Source organism: Boleophthalmus pectinirostris, unplaced genomic scaffold, assembly GCF_026225935.1.
Source record: "Boleophthalmus pectinirostris isolate CB_2022bp ecotype Guang Dong unplaced genomic scaffold, ASM2622593v1 HiC_scaffold_680, whole genome shotgun sequence".
Lineage (NCBI taxonomy): Eukaryota > Metazoa > Chordata > Actinopteri > Gobiiformes > Gobiidae > Boleophthalmus > Boleophthalmus pectinirostris.
The window spans coordinates 24,360-45,748 of NW_026571467.1; the positions used below are offsets into that span (position 1 = coordinate 24,360).

The window sequence follows — 21,389 nt, forward strand, 5'->3', positions numbered from 1 at the left end:
TATGATACATTTCAGATTAGTGTCTTCAAAGGTAAGAACACATTTAAATGAATACCTTGTAGATTTTCAGTTATTTAAGTTAAAAAGTGAAAAAAAAAATGTAACCGAACCTCACACTAATTATTATTATTTTTGGATAAGAACATAAATATGAGGTCAGTTAAAGTGAAATTGTAAAGATAAATATAACGTCCTGTTGATGGTCTGATAACTGTATTTGTTCAGCTCAAACACCAGTGAAAAAACCTCCTCCTCGTGTTCCTCCTGTGATCCAAACAACAACTGCAGTCGGACCCACACAGAGGCCTGGTCCAAGTCCTGATCCTGGTTTTGATCCAGATCCTGATCCAAGTCCTAGTCTGAATCCAAACTCTGCTATCAGACCTGAACATGAACTACAGTCTGAGGCTCCACACAGATCTTCACAAACAGGTCATTTAACAGAAATAAAAAGGCAATTATAAATAACACATTGTGCTAAAGCCCTTTTATACAGCCCTGGTCCTGGTTTATCTGCAGATCCTGTTTCTCTGATCACACATGAACAATAAATGACCCTTTTTTCAGCTAAACATAATCTGTGTCTTTTCTTGAGTTTTTCAGTGATTGTTTTAGTAAAATAAGTGTACCCTCTCTCCAGGTTCTCTGCTGTTTGTGGCTCTGGCTGTAGCTGGAGTTCTGCTCCTCGTCTCTGCAGCTCTGGTTGTGTTTTACTGCAAGAAAAGAGTCAACAGGCCTCAAGGTGAGTCTGAAATATTCACTTACCTTTAATGTGAAACTAGAACCACAATAATCATGAAATGTGATACTTTTTCTTCCAGATGTAAACACAGGAGTTCAACAGGTGAGATCTAAATGTTCGAATGATTCCACAGACACATCAGGTGAAGTTTGTGTTTGTCATAAAGATACAATTATAATTTCTAGTTTCTTCCTCAGATTGCTGCTGCTGGAGACTGCACATACCAGAGCCTGAACATGGACTCCATGGACCCAGACCAGACCTACAGTACTCTTTGTGTCCAGCAGGGGGCTCCACAACATGCTCAAGAACAACAACAGGTAAAAGTGAAACGTGAAACAGTCACACCAGGAGAAGTTTGTGTATTAACTTAATGAAAATACAATAATTAATTGTGCAATTGCTTCATTATATGATTGATGAATTAATTAGTTGTTTCTTCTTCAGATTGTTGCTGCTGGAGACTGCACATACCAGAACTTGAACCTGATCTCCATTGACCCAAACCAGACCTACAGTACTCTTTGTGTCCAGCAGAGGGCAACAGATATTTAAGACCGACTCACGTCCACATTTCTTACTCTTTTATATTTTCAATAGCCTGATGTATGCTGATTCTATTATGAGTTTTTTCTTTATTCAAGAACATAATATTAGAATCAGTAATCAGACATCTTTTTTTGTCTTCTCATCGTCTCATCGTCTCCTTCACTCTCCTCGACTTCACCTCCACCACCTCCAGGGTCCAGACCCCGGGGGGAAGACATCTCCTAAACATCATCTAACCGACCACGTCCTCCATCATAATGTCTTCTGCTGGAGTCTGAGCGCCAAAGATAACTCATTCAATAAAGTTTATACTAACACTTCTCTTTGTGTCTGTCTGAGTCTCTCCAGGTTGAAATAAGTTTGTTTACATTGCCTCATACGTGCTCTCATGTCCTGGTGTTTCTTCAGTGGTGATGCATGATGAGAAAACAAAACAAACAAACAAACAAAAAATGTATTTAGATTAAGAAGGTCAGAGAAGGGCATGATGATGATGATTCATGATGGGAACAAACAAAACAACAAAACAAAATTGATGCATTTGGAGCATACAAATGTATCAAAACTGCTCCTGTCACATTTGTGTCACTGACTCATGGTCCAGAAACACACCAAATGTCTCAGATCAGTGGTGTCAGGAGAAGATCAGGGAAGGGCATCTGGCTTAAAAACATGTTTGGATGATAAAAGTGGTAAATAAAAATGAAACACAAATACACAGGATGTAACATTCACCAGAGCATCAGGGCGAGAGTGTGGGCTCTTCTGAAACAGTCTGTGGTTCAAACTCGATATATACAAAAGAAGAACAAAGACAGAGAGAGGCAGAGAAAGGAAGGGACATTTTAAAAACAAGTTCCTTAAAGAAGTTACTCTGTTAATGCGGAAAAAAACAAACATGAGATATAATACAATTCTGATCCAGCTTCTCTGTGAGTAAACTTTGTCTTTTCATTATTTTCATTATAAATGTAGTAAACACATTGATTTGGATTTGACTAAATGTGTGATTTTTCCAAATGTTGAACAGTGCTGAGTGAAGAACTTTCTGGTGTCGTATTTGGAGAGACTCACACAATCACAGAGGGACAAGACTTCACAGCACAATGTTGGTTTTATGGATCTGGAGGTAAAAGACTCGTCTGTAAAAATGACTGTTATAAAAAAAGAAACATTTTGGTGGAGACTACAGGAGTCAGAGCTGAGAAAGACAGATACACTCTTCAATATGATGAACAGACAAATATAATGAGAGTGACAATCAAGAAGGTGCAGCTGTTTGACTCTGGACAATACCAGTGCAAGTTGGAAAGGATTCGTTGCTCTGGTCTCGTGTGGGTTGATGACTACGATACATTTCAGATTACTGTTCTCAAAGGTAAGAACACATTTAAATAAATACCTTGTACATATTTAATTATTTAACTCAAAACATTAAAAAAAAGTTGCAAATATCAAAGACAAAAAATTTGAAACTTATTTCTAAAGCATTTGTATAGAAATATAATTGTGGTAATACAGGAAGTGCTCCACTGTGTTTTTAATCTAAAGGTAATAGGTCACCATAAACTTGAGCATTTTGATTATAGGAGATTCAGACTAATGATTTGGGATTACTCAAACATGTAAATGAAACAAAACACATCTCCAGGTCTGTTTTTGATGAGGTAACAACATTTTGACAGCAACAATAATTTAAGATTAAAGGCCTCAAAGGTTCGTCCCAATTTAAATACCTTTTACATATTCATTGATTTAACCCAGTTTGGTTTGAATTAAAAAAACAAAAAACTGCAATCTTGGCAATACTGGCGACAACAGATGTCATAAAATTAACAAAAACAGACCCCTTTTCAACTAAACATAATCTGGGTCTTTTCTCAGGTTTTTCAGTGATTGTTTTAGTAAAATAAGTGTACCCTCTCTCCAGGTTCTCTGCTGTTTGTGGCTCTGGCTGTAGCTGGAGTTCTGCTCCTCGTCTCTGCAGCTCTGGTTGTGTTTTACTGCAAGAAAAGAGTCAACAGGCCTCAAGGTGAGTCTGAAATATTCACTTACCTTTAATGTGAAACTAAACCCACAATAATCATGAAATGTGATACTTTTTCTTCCAGATGTGAACACAGGAGTTCAACAGGTGAGATCTAAATGTCCGAATGATTCCACAGACACATCAGGTGAAGTTTGTGTTTGTCATAAAAACTACATTCATAATTTCCTCTTTATTCCTCAGATTGTTGCTGCTGGAGATTGTATTTACCAGAGTCTGGACTTGGACGCCATCTGGCTTAAAAACATGTTTGGATGATAAAAGTGGTAAATAAAAATGAAACACAAATACACAGGATGTAACATTCACCAGAGCATCAGGGCGAGAGTGTGGGTTCTTCTGCAACAGTCTGCGGTTCAAACTCGATATATACAAAAGAAGAACAAAGACAGAGAGAGGCAGAGAAAGGAAGGGACATTTTAAAAACAAGTTCCTTAACCCTTATATTGTGTCTGGGTCAAAATTGACCCGTTTTCAAGTTTAGGTATGTAAAAACTACCATTTGCTTTTTTGTACCAGAATGAGGCTTCATCTAATCCTCAGACACAACTATTTTAACGCAACAAAATACATTTTCACCATTTTAGTCAATTGTAAAGGTCTGAAAAAAAAAGTGACATTTGGGTGTTACGGGTCAAAATTACCCGGTGAGAATAGTGGCTGTTTTATGCATCACTTACAAGCTGTGGGCTGCTCTGTGGACCAAATATGGCTCAGTGTGTCCCACAACACACACACACACACACACACACAGGGCCCCCTTCACCACACCTCCACAACATCAACTCAAACTTTCTCATAGAATCTAGATACACACAGACACACACGCGTGCAAACACCACACACACAGGCCCCCTTCAACATCCCTCCCCTACGTGAACTCAAACATTCTCGTAGAATCTATACACACACACAGACACACACACACAGACACACACACACAGACACACACACACAGACACACACACACACACACACACACACACAGACACACACAGACACACACACACAGACACACACACAGACACACACACAGACACAGGTCGCTTCACCCACGTGAACTCTTTTCTTTCTCGCAGCACATTGATACATTCTGAATCAAAAATAAACATTGTCATATATAAACAGGGGTTTAGTGAGATATTATCAGCTGTATTGTGTTGCAGCATCAGTCAACATGAGCAGGTTCACTGTTTATGAGGCGCTGGATCAGATCTTTGGTCATGACAGTGATTCTGAACACAGAGAGGAAGTGAAGCTGAGGAAGATGTGTCTGAGGATGAGGACACAGACTGCATAAAGAAGTGGACTGAGTGTGATGTCATCCACAGCGTTCAGCGCCGCTCAAATGAAGCTCACAGTTACAGAAGCGAATCTAGAGCCAGGTTATATGTTATGAATAGGATTTTTGACAGATAAATAGCAAAAAAAAAAAAAAAATCAGGATCATGTGTTGCAGGTTAATACGTATATTTTAAGATGAATATGACGAGGTTCACAGCAGCAGGTACAGAGAAAGGGATGACAAGATCCCAACATAAGTCAGTTGGAGCCAGAGTCAGAAGGAACCGGAAGAGCCTAATGGAGAACTTCCTGTTTGGAACGTGGCGGCTACAGCGTTAGTTATGTCATTCATATATACGTCTATAGATGAAGCTGAGGTTCAGAATGACCCTGAACAAGAGCACACATCTGATGAGGAAACCAGATGTCACAAAAGGATGAAAGAGACGTCTTCAAGTCAGAAAAAAGTGACAGTTCATGGTCACCAAGCCTCTTGACACCCAATTAATTATACTTATATAAATTATATNTTATTCCGGGACTATATGTCTCTTTTCATACTAATTTAGTGTTTTTGTTTTGTTTGTTTGTTTTTAACTTACATTTAATTCCTGTAGTCTCTTTCTTGTCCTTCTCGCAAGCTGCCTCGGGAGCAAAACGAAGCCATTGCAAACTGTAATAAATGTGAAACATTGCAATTTCAGTATAAACCCATTACTCATAGCAATTATAGTTTTAAATTAAATTAACAGTCAACCATACCTTGATCAGTACGAGGACCTTGTCACTCAGTGCAAATTCAAAATAATGTCTCCCCCCTTTTTACTGTTTAATTTGTGTGACTGAATTCACTGAAGTGTTCACGCCCTCTTTTTTTCTGTTACTATGATTGGCTAGTAACTTGCCCCCTTTTCAACTAGATTTACACCCTTAAAAGAATATTTAAAATACATCATAATTTCTTTCCCTGGTCCCTATGAATCCTCACATTAGATATTGTAATTTATATTTGGCCCATAGAGGCGAGGGGTATTGTTCTTCGTCGGTTTCTTTTTTTTTTTAATTCCCTTTTCCGACCAAACAATCGCATTTTTGACCCCCTGAACATGGACGATCGATCGGTTCGGCGAAAAATTTGATAAAATGGGCATCGCAACAATGACCCGAGTGACCAGACTCAACAGCGCCGCATAGATATCGACCCCTATGGGAGTGGGGACAGGCAAAGTTTGTCGCAGGTAAATGAAATTCAGGACAGTGATAGAGAACAATGAGACAAGCCAAAAGATGAATTGGAGCATGACCCTATGATGAACAGGAAGTCGGCCATATTGGATCAAACATTCGGCGCCGTTTTGACTTGGGTGTCTACAAAAAGATTCAAGTCCCCGGGGTTTGGTCCAAATGAACTCAAATTTGACATGTCACATCTACAGACATGAACTCACAGAAGTTCCCAAAGTTTTTGGGATACTCCTTACAGTTTGCCCGTAGCACGCCGGCGAAAAACGCCTTAATTTCCTGTTTTTCCGGTGACCTGTCACGGCCACAGGCATTGGCCTAGAGAGCTCAAATTCAAATCACAATTGTGTGATTCAGGTCTGAATGTAATGAAATATGAAATTTAATAAAACTGAACTCTATAGCGCCCCCTAGCATAGACATGAAACGTCAACATTATCAGAATTGGACCAAATTTGGGAATTAAATTCTATGCATGATGACAAGCAAAAAAGTCCATTAAGGACATGGGGCATTTTTCACGGTTGTTCAGCAGGGCCGCAATGACTCCCCCAACAAATAGTTAAAAAATTATTACATGCCCATGTTTAATCTGATCGTGTTGAAATTTCAATCACTAATGCCTCATCTCAACCTGAATATAATACACTATGAAACATATGAAAATTGAACACTATAGCGCCCCCTAGCATATACATGAAACGTTAACAATGTCGGATTTGTACCAAAGTCGGGGATTAAATTCGATGCATGATTGTGAACTAAAAAGTATATTACGGATATTGGGCATTTTTCATGGTTGGCCAGTAGGGGCGCAATGACTCCTGAAACATTTAAAGGTACACTGTGTAATTTCTCTGGTGGACGAGCTGTCGGCCTCGGGAGCTGTCGGGAAGAGAGAGCGGTGTGTCGGGCTGGTCGCGAGTCCCCAGCATTCGCCGGGGGGGCGGTGCGCGCCCGGGGCGAGGGCCACCATCGCCGCGCGCGGCTTTAATTATGGTTGTGTTTCTCTTTCAGATTTGAATGTGAGGATGCCGGATCTGCTCAGAATAAAGTTTGAGGTACCAAACACTGAACATGACATTGTCCAAATCAGTTTCACCAGCATATCCTTGCATCTACAATGCTATAGTTCTGTAATTGTCCATTGACTCCAATTCACTTCCTCTTGAAAAACTCCTGCCCCATTCTAACTGCTCTGATTCTGATGTTTTTATTTTGCTTTTCTGTCTGTAAAGAAAGATATGAACATTAATAACAAAGCAGGCGCCCTGAGGTTGCTCCTGCTAATGTTAGCAAGGTGAGATGTGTATATATTTTAATTAATCTTTAACATACAATGTTTCATGTATGTAATTTTTTTTTTTTTTTTTTAATAGACCAGCACTCCTGCCAGATACTGAAGACTTTCAAAAGAAAAGGTGGAAAAATGGGACAGAGCATTAAAACTGAGATGGGCCAGGTAATTAACTCTGTGTTTTGTTTAGTTTTTTACTGTGACCAGTCCAGAAACCCAGACTAGACCTTGTCTGGATTATTTTAGGTTGGTCATAATGTTGTCACAATACAACATTTTCATTTGCCATATTGGTACCAAGGAGTCAAGGTGCAGATGATGCCTGCACCAAAATGAGTGAACTAAAACACATACCTATTTGTTTTTTCCCACCAGACTTCCTGCATTGATGTCATGCGAGAGTGTATCCTGAAAGTACTGACACTCTACCTATATGAGGATCCCAAAAGTCTAATTAAGGAGTATTTGGTAAGTTGAATTTACTGTTTATACTATTATGTTTTTAATCATTTGGAAAAATGCATTGAGCCCAGATTGGAAATTCTAGTTTAATCTTTATCTAAATTTAACTAAATTGGATGCTTTTGACTCATTTTCAAGTTTTTTGACATGTACCACTGGTGGTACGAGAGGTCCTTCTGGTTGCATTCTATTCAAGTTTTATCTGATAGGAGGAGCTAAGGCAGTATCCTCCAGCAATTTGACCAAAATGTTTTTTTCCTTAGGTGGTATCAAAAGATGGAAAACCACTGGATTCTATTAAACCTTGAAACAATTCAAATTGTCCATCTATCCATCCACTTTCGTCCGCTTATCCGGGGCCGGGTCGCAGGGGCACAGCCTAAGCAGGACTCCCAGACTTCCCTCACCCCAGACACGTCCTCCAGCTCCTCGGGAATCCCGAGGTGTTCCCAGGCCAGCCGAGAGACATAGTTCCTCCAGCGTGTCCTGGGTCTTCCCCGGGGCCTCCTCCCGGCGGGACATGCCCGGAACACCTCCCTAGGGAGGCGCCCAGGAGGCATCCGGAACAGATGCCAGAGCCACCTCAGCTGGCTCCTCTCGACGTGGAGGAGCAGCGGCCACGTCGAGAGGAGCAATTACAATATATACAATTCAAATTGTATATAAAACAATAGTTTTGTTCTAGCATCAGTATAAAATATATATTCTTTCTTAGTAATGACAGAATTTTATGATAGTTGCTTAAAACATTTTTTTCATTCAATAGTTAATTCCTTTCTGAATAAATTAACAGGGACAACCTGGATTTTTAAATTTATTTTTTTGACAACTGATAACATGATCACTATAGAATGATTTTGCTTTGGTTGTAAATAAAAGTAGGGAGGATGATTTTTCATCAGATTTTGAATTTTAAATACCATTGAATTTCTCACTTTAAATTTTTTTTAACTCTTAAAAACATTTTTGAATTATTTTTATTCTATTTCAGTTGATGAAATTGTAAATATTACATTTTGAAAGTGTTAAAAAAAAAATCTAAATATTCAGCATATATATTTTCAACAATCTAAATTCAGAGTGTACATTTGCATTGAAAAACTTTGCTGCAAGGATCTAAGCCATAAGCAGTTGCTCTGACCACCTGTGGTGGCAAGACTGTAGAAGAAAGAATGAAATGGTATTTGTGCATTTTAATTTCAATAGCTTTTCCTCTGTTACTTTCAGGATGTGACTGTGATGGAAACCCGAGACATGGAGCAGGTGGATATTGGATTGTACAAAATCAGAGACAAGAGAGCGAGGCTGGATGACAACGTGGAGGACGTTGGTATCATCACTGAACAGTGCACTGTTCTCCAGGACCTGCAAGATGTGCCGACTGGATGTGCTCTTCTGTTTGGACCCCTGTACTGCCTGAATCTCAGCTACCCAAAGAAACTACGCTACACCTTGGAGTTTTATTAGAAAGTCCTCATGAGTTTGGATGGCAAAAAACTATCAAACAAGGTACAAGTTCATGAACTGTTTGAATTTTGAAAAGGCATACTGGAGTATGTTCTTGGCTTTAATGTGCAGTGTTCAATAAGTTTTAACAAATGGTTGTAAATATAAAAAAGCAGCACTTCTTTTGATGTATCAAAATCAATCAATCAAAATTGTAAATGACATCTTAAAACATCTTTGAATTATTTTTATTCTTTATTTCAGTTAATGAAATTGTACGTATACATTTTCAAAGTGTCTAAAAAAAAAAAAAAACCTTTTAAATATTTGGCAGATATTTTCAACTGTCTAAATTCAGAGTACATTTGCAGGGAAAAAAAGCTATAAGCAGTTGGTCTGAATTGGTAACAATCAGGAAATGCTTATACTGACCAGTTTGATTGGTCAGAATTAGCTTAATTCAAACCTCACCACTTTAATTCTTAAACTAACCCAAAAATATGTGCTGAATATTTAAAAGGTGAATTTTCTATTTTGATAATTAAAATCAGCAATTGAACTTCAGAATATAAATAATTCAAGCATGCTTTTTTAGAGTTAAAAAAATAAATCAAAGTGAGAAATTCAATGGTAACATGCCATTTCTTTTCAGTTTGAAATGCATTGCAAATTTGAGTGGAAGCAAAAATGTATCCTTTAACTTTTAACTTTAAAACAACAGGCTTGTGTGGAATCAGATGACAAAACATTTTTAAATCCAACATCTCATTTCTTAGAGTGTAGATGTAATTGTTTTGATGCACGTTCTTTATAGTGTTATATTTTTTGTGTTATTTATTAATAACTCTCTTTATTGCAGAAATAGTTGCCAATTGATGAGCTCTTCCTGTTCCTCAATTATTTGTCAACTGGCTGTACACAAAGGGAGCTCAGCCACAAGTTCAGCATCCACAGGGCCACAGCAAGTCGAATAATTGTGACATGGGCCAACTTTCTTTATACTCTGCTGGGGTCCATCTCTATTTGGATGACAACTGACGCAGTGAGAGGCAACCGCCCCAGAGATTTTAATGGGATTTATGAAAACACACGTCATTCTAGACTGCACAGAAATTAGGTGCCAAACGCCCTCCTCCTTTTTGCTCCAGAGCGAGGTGTTTTCAACTTACAAGTCACATTGCACTTTCAAGGCCCTTATTTGCATGTCCCCGCACGGAGCAATGACATTTGTGTCAGCACTGTTTGAGGGCTCCATCAGTGACTAAGAGATCTTTCGTCAGTGTGGCATCACCTCCCTTCTAACACCAGACATGGAAATTATGGTGGACAAAGGATTTCTGGTAGATGAGCTGGTGTGTGGGAAAGTCCATCGTCCAGCCTTCCTGTCCAAGCAGGCACAGATGCCCGAGGTGGATGTCCTCAGGACAGGCATTCGGAGTGGCTATGAAGTCATGTGATTTTAGTACTGTACTGTTGTCCTAGAAACTCAACGTTTAAATTCTAGTTTCGTAAAAGATCATTTCAATGTTCAAATCTCACCGTCACTTTGCACAAAAACATTTTCTTTTGCATTACCAATATTGTTACAAAAATGCTTCTAATTGGTCCTTTGAGAAGTTTCAAGTTCAAAGTTTCAAGTTCTGTATATTTGTGTAGGAGGAAAGATTCTTTTATGTTAGACACTTTATAAGGTTATCGGGTTGTGGTGGTTGCTTTACTATTTTATAAAAAATTGTTAAAGGAAAAAATGTGGTTTTTATTTGAGCACAAAATCACTCAAAACACCAGAAAAATAAGTTTTCAATTTTATAATTTGGCACAGCAACAAAAATACATTCAAAAGAAAAATTTCACAGAATATATTACACCTGAATATGAAATGCATTGCACTTTATGGACAAAAGCACATACCAAGCCACCAAGCCTTTGATCAAACAGACCCAGAAAATTTAATAGACTAGTTGCACAAGAAAATGCTAATTTCCGGATTCTTCACCGGAAGTTGTGCTATTAGCATCCGGCTGCCATTTCGTGCTATTGTGTTTTTTTCATTCATTCTGAGGATGGACTCCAAAAAACAAAAAGAGAGAATTGTAAGAAAAAGATATTTTACTCTTCAAAGAGCCGAAGGTGGAAGCAATCACCACTGCAGTGTTCCGCTGTGTACTGCGAGCGGGAGATTTAACAGAATGTTAAGTTTCCACAGCTTCCCCAAGGATTCCACTTTGCGCGCTCAGTGGCTTACCAAAAATAAGGAGGCAAGACTTCACCGTGAAGGCCAACTCCCGGGTATGCAGTCGGCACTTTGAGAGTGGGGACATTTATACATCTGCCTCAGGCAAGCGGCACCTTAAAAAGACAGCGGTTCCATCTCTATTCCACTGGAATAATTTTTTGATAAAGACCCCGCGACCCGGAGTCTGGGAACGTCACCCTCGGCCCCTCCAGGCCACATCAGCTACAGATGAACCCGCATCCGTTGATGCCCCTGTCAATGAGTTGATGGAGTTTGACGACTGCGCTCAAGCTCCGATTCCTGTGATTGAAGACCATGAGCATGAGGACAAATACTTATTTTTAGATAATTAGATATTATCTAAAAATAAGACTGTAGAAGCCAGTTATTTTAATAAAAAAACAACTATGGACTATGTGTTTCAAGGTGGGAGAATGTAACTATTTACTGTAAACTATTATAAGAATGTTTCTGGAACAAATTTTTTGCTTCCACTCAAATTTGCTACAAATTTCAAACTGAACAGAAATGGCATGTTCCCATAGAACTTCACACTGTGAATTTTTTTTAACTTTGAAAAAGAATGCTTTAATTATTTATTTTCTTAAGTTCAATTGCTGTTTTTTTATTTATCAAAATTCACCTTTTAAATATTCAAACATTATTTTTGGGTTTAGTTATAGAATTCAAGTGATGCGGTTTTAATTAATTTGGTTAATTCTGACCAATCAGACTGGTCAGTATCAGCATTTCCTGTTGATACTGTTATACCATAAGCAGTCAGATCGACTGCTTATGGCTTGGATCTTTGCTGCAGAAGTTTTTCACTACAAATGTACACTCTGAATTTAGACTGTTGAAAATACATGTGCTGAATATTTAAAAGGTGATTTTTTTTTCTTTTCTTTGAGACACTTTGAAAAATTCAACAACTGAAATAAAACAAACATTTACAATTTAAAATCTGATGAAAAAAATGGATCTTCCAAACTTCACCCCTATGGACACATCAAAATAAGTGCTGCTTTTTTATATTTAAAACCATTTCTTAAAACTTATTGAACACTGTAGAAAAAACCCAAGAACATAATCCAGTATGCTCTTTCAAAATTTAAACGGTTTATGCAGCACCTTTAAATGTGAGTCAAGTGATACCTGAGAGTATTTAAGTGGAAGAAGACTTACAGTTTGTTCTTGAGAACCTGTACCTTGTTTGATAGTTTTTTGCCATCCAAACCCATGAGAACTTTCTGATAAAACTCCAAGGTGTAGCGTAGTTTCTTTGGACTCCTGTACTGCCTGAATCTCAGCTACCCAAACAGAAGAGCACATCCAGTCGGCACATCTTGCAGGTCCTGGAGAACAGTGCACTGTTCAATGATGATACCAACGTCCTCCACGTTGTCATCCGGCCTTGCTCCTTCGTGTCTGATTTTGTACACTCCAATATCCACCTGCTCCAGGTCTCCAGTTTCCATCACATTCACATCCTGAAAGTGACAGAGGAAAAGTTATTGAATTTATAACGTACAAATAAAACTTCATTCTCTTTCATCTACCTTGCCACCACAGGTGGTGAGGGATTCAAAATTATACTCTAAAGGGCTTCAGAAAAAAAACATTAAATTGTTAGTGGACAAGTAACTTTGTCCTACAATTAAAAACATTCTGTATACTCTGTCATTTTGCAACTTCAGGTAAATCTCCAATATGGAAGATTTGTTTCCTCTGATTTTGAATTTAAAATACCAATGAATACTTTTTTTTTTTTTTAGAGTAAAAAAAAAAAATCAAAGCATGCTTGAATTATTTATATTCTGGAATTAATTTTTTGATTAGATTCTTTATAGTTATCAAAAAAGAAAATTCACCTTTTAAATATTCAGCACATATTTTCTGGTTAAAGAATTCAAGTGATGAGATTTTTGATTAAGTTAATTCTGACCAATCAGACTGGTCAGTATCAGCATTTCCTGTTGATATTGTTATACATAAGTATACATTTTCAAGGATGTTTTTAAGAGTTAAAAAAAAAAATTTAAAGGTGAGAATTTTAATGGCATTTAAAATGCAAGATCTGATGCAAAAAATGATCTTCCATACTTCTCCCCTGTGGACACATCAAAAGAAGTGCTTTTTTATATTTACAACCAAAGCAAAATCATTCTATTGTGATCATGTTAATCATTTGTTGTTTAAAAAAAAACATCCTGGTTATCCCAGTTTATTCAGAAAGGAATTCACTATTGAATGAAAAAAAAAAAAAAAGTTTTAAGCAACTCTCATAAAATTCTGTCATTACTAAGAAATAATATTTATTTATACTGATACTAAATTGACATTAAAAACAAAACTTGTTATATACAATTTGAATTGTTTAAAGGTTTAATAGAATGCAGTGGTTTTCCATCTTTTAATACCACCTAAGGGAAAAAAAAAAAAAGGTTTTGGAGAAATTGCTGGTGGACACTGCCTTAGCTCCTCCCTTCAGACACAAGGCAGTGTTCACCAGCCTTTTGTCCAGTTGATAGAATGGATTTTTTCTTTTACTATGGATGCTACCTGGACAACTAAGAGATTACAAGTGACACCACCTAGAGAAATGCATGCCTTTACCATCAGATCTAAAACTACAACATAATTATTCCTGGTCTGGCCTTAATTTAAATAGAATACAACCACAAGGACCTCTTGTACCACCAGTGGTACATGTAAAAAAAATTTGAAAACATGTCAAAAGCATCCAATTTAGTAAAATTTAGATAAAGATTAAACTAGAATTTCCAATCTACATTTTTCCAAGTCATTGAAAACATCATATCCATAGTTTAAACAGTAAATTCAACTTACCAAATACTCCTTAATCGGATTTTTGGGATCCTCATTTAGGTAGAGTGTCAGTGCTTTCAGGATACACTCTCGCATGACACCAATAGGGAAGTCTGGTGGGGGGAAAAACAACAGATGTGTTTTAGTTCACTCATTTTGGTACAGACATCTGCACCTTGACTAAGTCTTAAGTAAATGGTTTTAGAGGTGTCTTTTAATACAATAACTACAGTATCAAGCATCAATCCTTGGTACCAATATGGCAAATGAAAATGTTGTATTATGACAACACTATGACCAGCCTAAAATAATCCAGACAAGTTGTTCAGACAAGGTCTAGTCTGGGTTTCTGGACTGGTCACAGTAATAAAAAAAAAATTACAAAGAGGTAATTACCTGGCCCATCTCAGACAAAACAGTTTTAATGCTCTGTCCTATTTCTCCACTTTTTCTTTTGAAAGCCTTCAGTAACTGGCTGGAGTGCTGATCAAAACTGCTCATGAACATGGAGAGCACAGAAGTGTAGTAACCTGAACTCAGCATGTATCTATTAAAAAAAATAAATAAAAATCACAAACATGAAACATATGTAAGATTAATTTAAATATATACACATAATGTCACCTCAGACAACGTAAACAAAGCCGGCCATCGACTCTTGAACTCTGCAATGAATGGACTCTCTTCAGTGATCTCTCGCCTTCTATATGAGAAGGTTTTAGCCATTTTTGCCTTGATTACTTGTTCACTGTCCTTTCTCTTTATGTCCATGAGTAGCGCTTTCCTTTCATCCTCAAGACTCTTTGGTTTCTCCAGCAGGGAAATCTGGCCAAAAGTTCACCTCTGCTTTACGGGGTTTCCTTCACCTGATTAGTGTGGGACTTTTCCTCTCTTGTTTTTTTACAGAGTTAATGGCCACCTCTGGACATCCTAAGTTTCTAAGATTTGTACGATAGTTTGCCACTTTGTACTTAAGACCGAGTCTCCAGCCAAAATCACCACTAACAGATCCAGTCTCTTTTAGAAAGGGTTATTTCTTGACTAAAGCCTCAGACACTTCTGCAAGGTCATCCTTTGAGGGATACACTTTGTACTTTACTATCTCACTTGCTAGAGCATCTAAAATGTCCACCCTTAATTTTGGGCTTGGATTCAGAAGAGTCCCATTGCTGATGAATTCTTGCTGAGCCCTGTCTAGCTGAAACTGTACATCAAAACTAAACTCTGGTAATAGAAAGGTGGAGGGCCATTTCTGTAAACGCAGAGATGAACATGAAGCACTTGAATCTGAGGAGAGGATGTCCGTGTCAGACAAAGACACAGAACCATCAACTACAGCTGGAGCAACAGTTGGGAAAGGGGGTCCATCTCTCGGCATGTAAATGACTTTCACTGTGCTCTTGTCTTGGATTTCCAAGATATTGGTCAGGTTCATGAACTCATTGTCAAAGTCAATGTCTTTGTATTGCAGTCTAAAATCATCTGACAAGTTGAAGCTTCTTTGTATTTCTTCTTTGAGTGCCTCTACAGAATTGGGTATCCCATAGGGCAATGTCAACTTCGATGCATTGTTCACTCCAAGTATCACTCTCAGTGTGGCAGCCATTTCTTTATTCTGAAAAGCAAAGTTGCATAGATTACCCATTGAAGAAACTCCTAATTCAAATAATATTGTGTATACAAATGCTATATTTCCAAAGTATGTATACCAGCAATGTCACAAAATAAGCTTGGAGTGTTATTATTGTGAGAAGAAAAAAATTAAAATTGGATAAAATTATGTGCAATTACTTACACCATGGTCAAACCGTAAAACTTTCTTTTATTGCCACTGCCCAATTAATAGTGGACTTATAAAGCATTTTACATTCACTTCACATTCAGTGGTGATAAGCAATCATTTTAGCGACAGCTGCCCTGGGGCAGACTGCTGAAAGCCACTCCGACCACCACCACTAGTCACGTACACTCAGTTTTCATACTTGACAATGTGTGTGAAGCATCTTGCCAAAGGACACAACAGCTACTGGTGTCTCGTCTGTTGCACCAGATTTTCCAGCCCTGCTTAGCTTCTGAGATCTGACTCGGAAGAGGTGGTTTTGTCCATAATAGGTTATTATTCCCCCAAAGTTCTACCCCGTTTTCTGAAAGCCAATATTCTGAATGAAAGTTAGTGACAAACTGCCAGATAAAAAGCACTTAAATTTAGATTTACTTTTTGGAGTATGAGAGAGAATTTAATTTTTTTTTCTTCTTCTAAAAATACAATGACTTTAATACTGCAATAACATTAGTACAAGATTATACTGTCACATGTGATGAGCGAGTGCCTGGTGGTGGTTGAAGGGGTTAAAATAAATTACCAACGATGTGGATGTATCTTTTTAAAGTCACCATCCTCAAGGGTCCAACTCTGTAGTCACATAAAGGGTCTTGGTCTGCAAGGTCTGTCAACTCGACTACTTCCACATCAGTTGTTGGATGCAGCTCAAAAGCTCTATAGTGTTCTCTGTACCAAGAAGTCAATTTTTTTATAATGAGAAACACCTCAACTTTCATAATGAAGAGATATATTATTTCTGAAAAATCTGGAAGACCACCACATGTTCCATGCACAATAATCATCACTTTTTTGTAGTTTATGCCTTTGACAGTCACATTTGAGGCAAGGTTTACTGAAGTCACATCGGGGTATTTTTGGGTGATTGCCCTTACAACATTTTCATTAAGGACATCAAGGAGCACTTCAGAAACATGAGATACATCTATAGTGATGCTCTCATTGTCAGGACATAGCATATCATAAGATACCATGAGCTGATGCTTCATAGCCAGGGAGCCAGTTATGTTTTTGAAGTTTTTAAGATTCCTGATTGTCTGTTTAAAAAAACTGTTTAGCCTCAAAACGCATTGTCCATAAGAAGACCAGTGGACCAAAAGATTTTATCATTTCAGGGTAGTGTTCTAAAAAATGATGCTTTGGCAACAGTTTGTGATCAGGAAAGACCTCTTGATAACGTTGACGATGCTCTGAGATCTTCCACTCCAAATATGCAATGGATTCTGCACTGTGGACAGGAGCAACAACCAGGTCAACAATGTCTTTCAGATCTAAAATGACCTCCCAAGCTGGCTCGTCACTTGGGATATTTTGACCAGTGATGAGAGGAAGGCGGCGAAGGAAGCACCAATTTTCATACGCATTGCCACCAAGCGAGCGAGTTTTTTTTTTGTACCATAGTTGGGCGGTTAGTTTTATGTCCATGTTTGTAGGGAAAAGAGCGAATACGGTTATTAAGTTGTTCAAGAGAGAAATACTTTTTGGTCACAAGTTTATCAATGCACTGTGCAAGTTCTAAAGGGACTATTCCTTCCAACAAGTCATGAGCTATGTCCGGAGGGTACCCATTGACTACTTCAAAATGGGCAAGGCTGTCTGTCAAAATGCAAGACTTTTTCACACCAAAATGGGTCACACCTTGTGTTTGAGCAGTCTGGACATGTACTTGATGAACTTGCTTCGTTCGCCTTTCAAATGTCCTAGCCTTTACTTCATGATGGTTTATGTCATGTAGTTGAGCTGTACAAAAACGACAGAAATGTTTTGCTGAGAAACGTTCCACAAAACCGGCAAGTCCATGAGCACCCAAATTGTCAGCAATTACACATTGAACTGTACCCTTGATAAATGATCGAAGAAGAGGAACAAACACACCTTGTTTCTCTAGACAAACTAAATCTCGTATCAAAGGTTCAAATACTTTCTCATATCCAAAAGATCGGATAAAGTCACTTTTACATAGCAATGCCAAGTAGATTGAGGACAGGGCTGAACTGCAACCAGGAGGCAAGTTTCCAAAAATCCAATAGACACCACAGAGTTTGTTTCTTGCGAGAAGTTCCCAAAGGGTTGCAAACCTCAAAATCGTCAATATATAAACAAAGAAATTCTTAGCTGTCCAGTTGAAAAAAAAAGGATTGTTTTTGTGATGCTCACCGTCCTGGAAACATGAAAGTAGTTGTGAATTTGGCGTTTTATGGTTATCCACAAGTTTATTGACTATGTCTTTAGGAGCAAGTAGTTGCTGGAGAGACTTAAGAACTGGAATGTACTGATATGTTTTGTCTTTTGAGTCTAAAATGTACTCTTCCGGTTCCACAACTTTGAAATGATCTATATAAAATTGTTTACGTTTAAATGTGGTTCCAAGTGCCCCTGCTTTTCCAATAGATTTAAGTAAAGGATTTTCAGAAAATAGAGCTAAACATAACTCATTCAAAACTGATACATTTGTCTGAATGCCATGTTTGTTCAAAACATCCAAAGTTGAACTATGTGCTAGAGGTAGTGGAAGTAAACAAGAAATGTAGCTCTCCCAAAAAACTGTCTATGGTTGATGTTGGTACATGTGAAAAGACTTCCAACTTTAATAAGACAGAGGCAAGTTTTTTAATCACTATGTCTTCTACACCTTCACCGACTCAAAGAACTCAAGTCAAAGTGAGAAGACCCTTCGTCAGCAGATTCATCTGAAAACTGATGTTCTTCAACAAATTTACTTCTGCTCACCACTTCATCTTTGAAGTCTCTAAATGTACAATGAGAATGTTTTTTAGCCTTATGAGTTCGGAAAGTAGAGAGTATATTAGTGTTGAAAGAACAATTTTTGTATACACACTCTACTTTTTGAAAACTCTTGAGATGGGTGCTAATATGAACAAATAGTTCTTTACTGCTTGGTATTCGGCTTTCAGGGCACAATGGGCAGGTTAAAATAACATGCTCTGCATTTTTAGTGGGCAACGCAACAATATGTACACGACTTAAATGACTCCTAAGAGCATTCCAGGTTTTAAACGTGCAAGGGCAATGATTATAAATGCATGGATATGCGTGTCTTGGACAAAAATGGTCGTGCTTCAGTCTATAGTATCTTATAATTTGGTACCTTGTAAATATAGTCTCTGAGCAGAGCTTGCACCTCCACATTTATAAGCTGAAAGAGCAAGAAACAAAGTATTAATAAAATAGCATACTAATATATATCTTAGGTTAACACTGTATAATTGCATAAATAAATCTCATTAAATTAGATTTTCAGGTATAAATAAATGTAACCAATCCATTTAAAAATGTCATGCTCTACACAGTTAAAGGAGCGAACTTGGAGGAGAGTCCATATTGGACTTAAGACAGCAAGTATCATAGCAACCAAAGAGCCAATCTGAAGTAAGGCTATTGAAGATAATGTTGCTTACCGCCCACACCACTGGGAGGGCAGGCACTTAGCAACATTGTCAATCAAACCGGTTGCTAACGCCAACCTCGAGCGCCTGATTTGTCTGTACAGACAGAACAGCAAAATAAGAACACTAGATTTATGTAGAGCGGGCTAATACGAACATTTTAAAATTATGATTCTGAAAACAGCAGTTACAGAGAGGTAGCTGTTTTTCAAAAGAAAATGAATTGGAGTCGATTAAGAATTATAGAACTATAGCGTTGTAGATGCAAGGATTTGAAACTGTTTTGGACAATGTCATGTTCAGTGTTTGATACCTCAAACTTTCTTCTGAGCAGATCCTTCACCCCCCCATTCACTGAAATCTGAAAGAGAAACACAACCATAATTAGCTAATTGTGTTCACTGACAATGACAATAAGACTTACTCAGATTAAAACACCAAGTTTAGTACAACTTCATGTGTTAAAAATAACAAGATATCAAAAGTTTAAATAAGGCCCATGAATTACATTTTCAGTGTGAATGGTTTACAGTAGGTCTACCTGATTATTTCATTTTTATGCTTATATTATACATATACATATATAGTATTGCCTGCCTACTGTCATAATTGAGCAATGTAACAAAATCAGACAGCAAAATTCTTTTCACATTGTTTGCTTTAAAACACAAGAGATTCAACACTGCCCAAGTGTCCAAATAAAGAAATGTAGCACAACTGAATTACCTATACATTACAAACGCATTCGGTATTCGGCTTTGGTATAGATACTTGTTATCAAAATATGCGGGTGCTACACTCTAAGAAATGAGATGTTGGATTTAATTAAAAATGTTTTGTCATCTGATTCCACACAAGCCTGTTGTTTTAATGTTAAAAGACTGTGTTAGTTAACGGCAACAAGTGCTTATTACTAAATTCAAACCAATAATGATAATTAAATCCAAAGTAAAAATGTTGCTTCAAGACAACTCAAAGCTCTCTTTTACTAATTAACAATATTGTTTTGGAATTTCAACAATATTATGTTCATTTGAACCATAAATCTTATATAAAAACTACACATTTTTTAAAATCAGTATTAAATTAAGAATGTTACATTGGAATTAAGAAAAAAACGCAAATACAAAATAGGTTACTTCTATAGTTTTTATTTATTTGATTTTTATTTATTTATATTCTGGAATTAATTTTTTTATTAGATTTTTTCTATTTATCAAAAAAGAAAATTCACCTTTTAAATATTCAGCACATATTTTCTGGTTAAAGAATTCAAGTGATGAGATTTTTGATTACGTTAATTCTGACCAATCAGACTGGTCAGTACCAGCATTTCCTGTTAATATTGTTATACCTAAGTATACATTTTCAACGATGTTTTTAAGAGTTAAAAAAAAAAATTAAATGTGAGAATTTTAATGGCATTTAAAATGCAAGATCTGATGCAAAAAATGATCTTCCATACTTCTCCCCTGTGGACACATCAAAAGAAGTGCTTTTTTATATTTACAACCAAAGCAAAATCATTCTATTGTGATCATGTTAATCATTTGTTGTTTTTAAAAAAAAAAAACATCCTGGTTATCCCAGTTTATTCAGAAAGGAATTCACTATTGAATGAAAAAAAAAATGTTTTAAGCAACTATCATAAAATTCTGTCATTACTAAGAAATAATATTTATTTATACTGATACTAATTTGACATTAAAAACAAAACTTGTTATATACAATTTGAATTGTTTAAAGGTTTAATAGAATGCAGTGGTTTTCCATCTTTTAATTTTTGGTGAAATTGCTGGTGGACACTGCCTTCAGACACAAGGCAGTGTTCACCAGCCTTTTGTCCAGTTGATAGAATGAATTTTTTCTTTTACTATGGATGCTACCTGGACAACTAAGAGATTACAGTGACACCACCTTGAGAAATGCATGCCTTTACCATCAGATCTAAAACTACAAAATAATTATTCCTGGTCTGGCCTTAATTTAAATAGAATACAACCACAAG

At 37.1% G+C, this 21,389-nt stretch overlaps 1 protein-coding gene across 1 annotated transcript; it reads left to right on the top strand.

The window, feature by feature from the left end:
• Positions 1 to 47: 47 nt before the first annotated feature.
• LOC129411981 (uncharacterized) lies at positions 48 to 1,611 on the top strand. Its single transcript, XM_055164403.1, has 8 exons — positions 48 to 58; positions 167 to 195; positions 226 to 432; positions 641 to 742; positions 822 to 844; positions 940 to 1,062; positions 1,190 to 1,348; positions 1,485 to 1,611. The coding sequence occupies exons 1-7, from the start codon at positions 48 to 50 to the stop codon at positions 1,295 to 1,297; spliced, it is 603 nt and encodes a 200-aa protein (XP_055020378.1). The 3' UTR covers positions 1,298 to 1,348; positions 1,485 to 1,611.
• Positions 1,612 to 21,389: the final 19,778 nt, after the last annotated feature.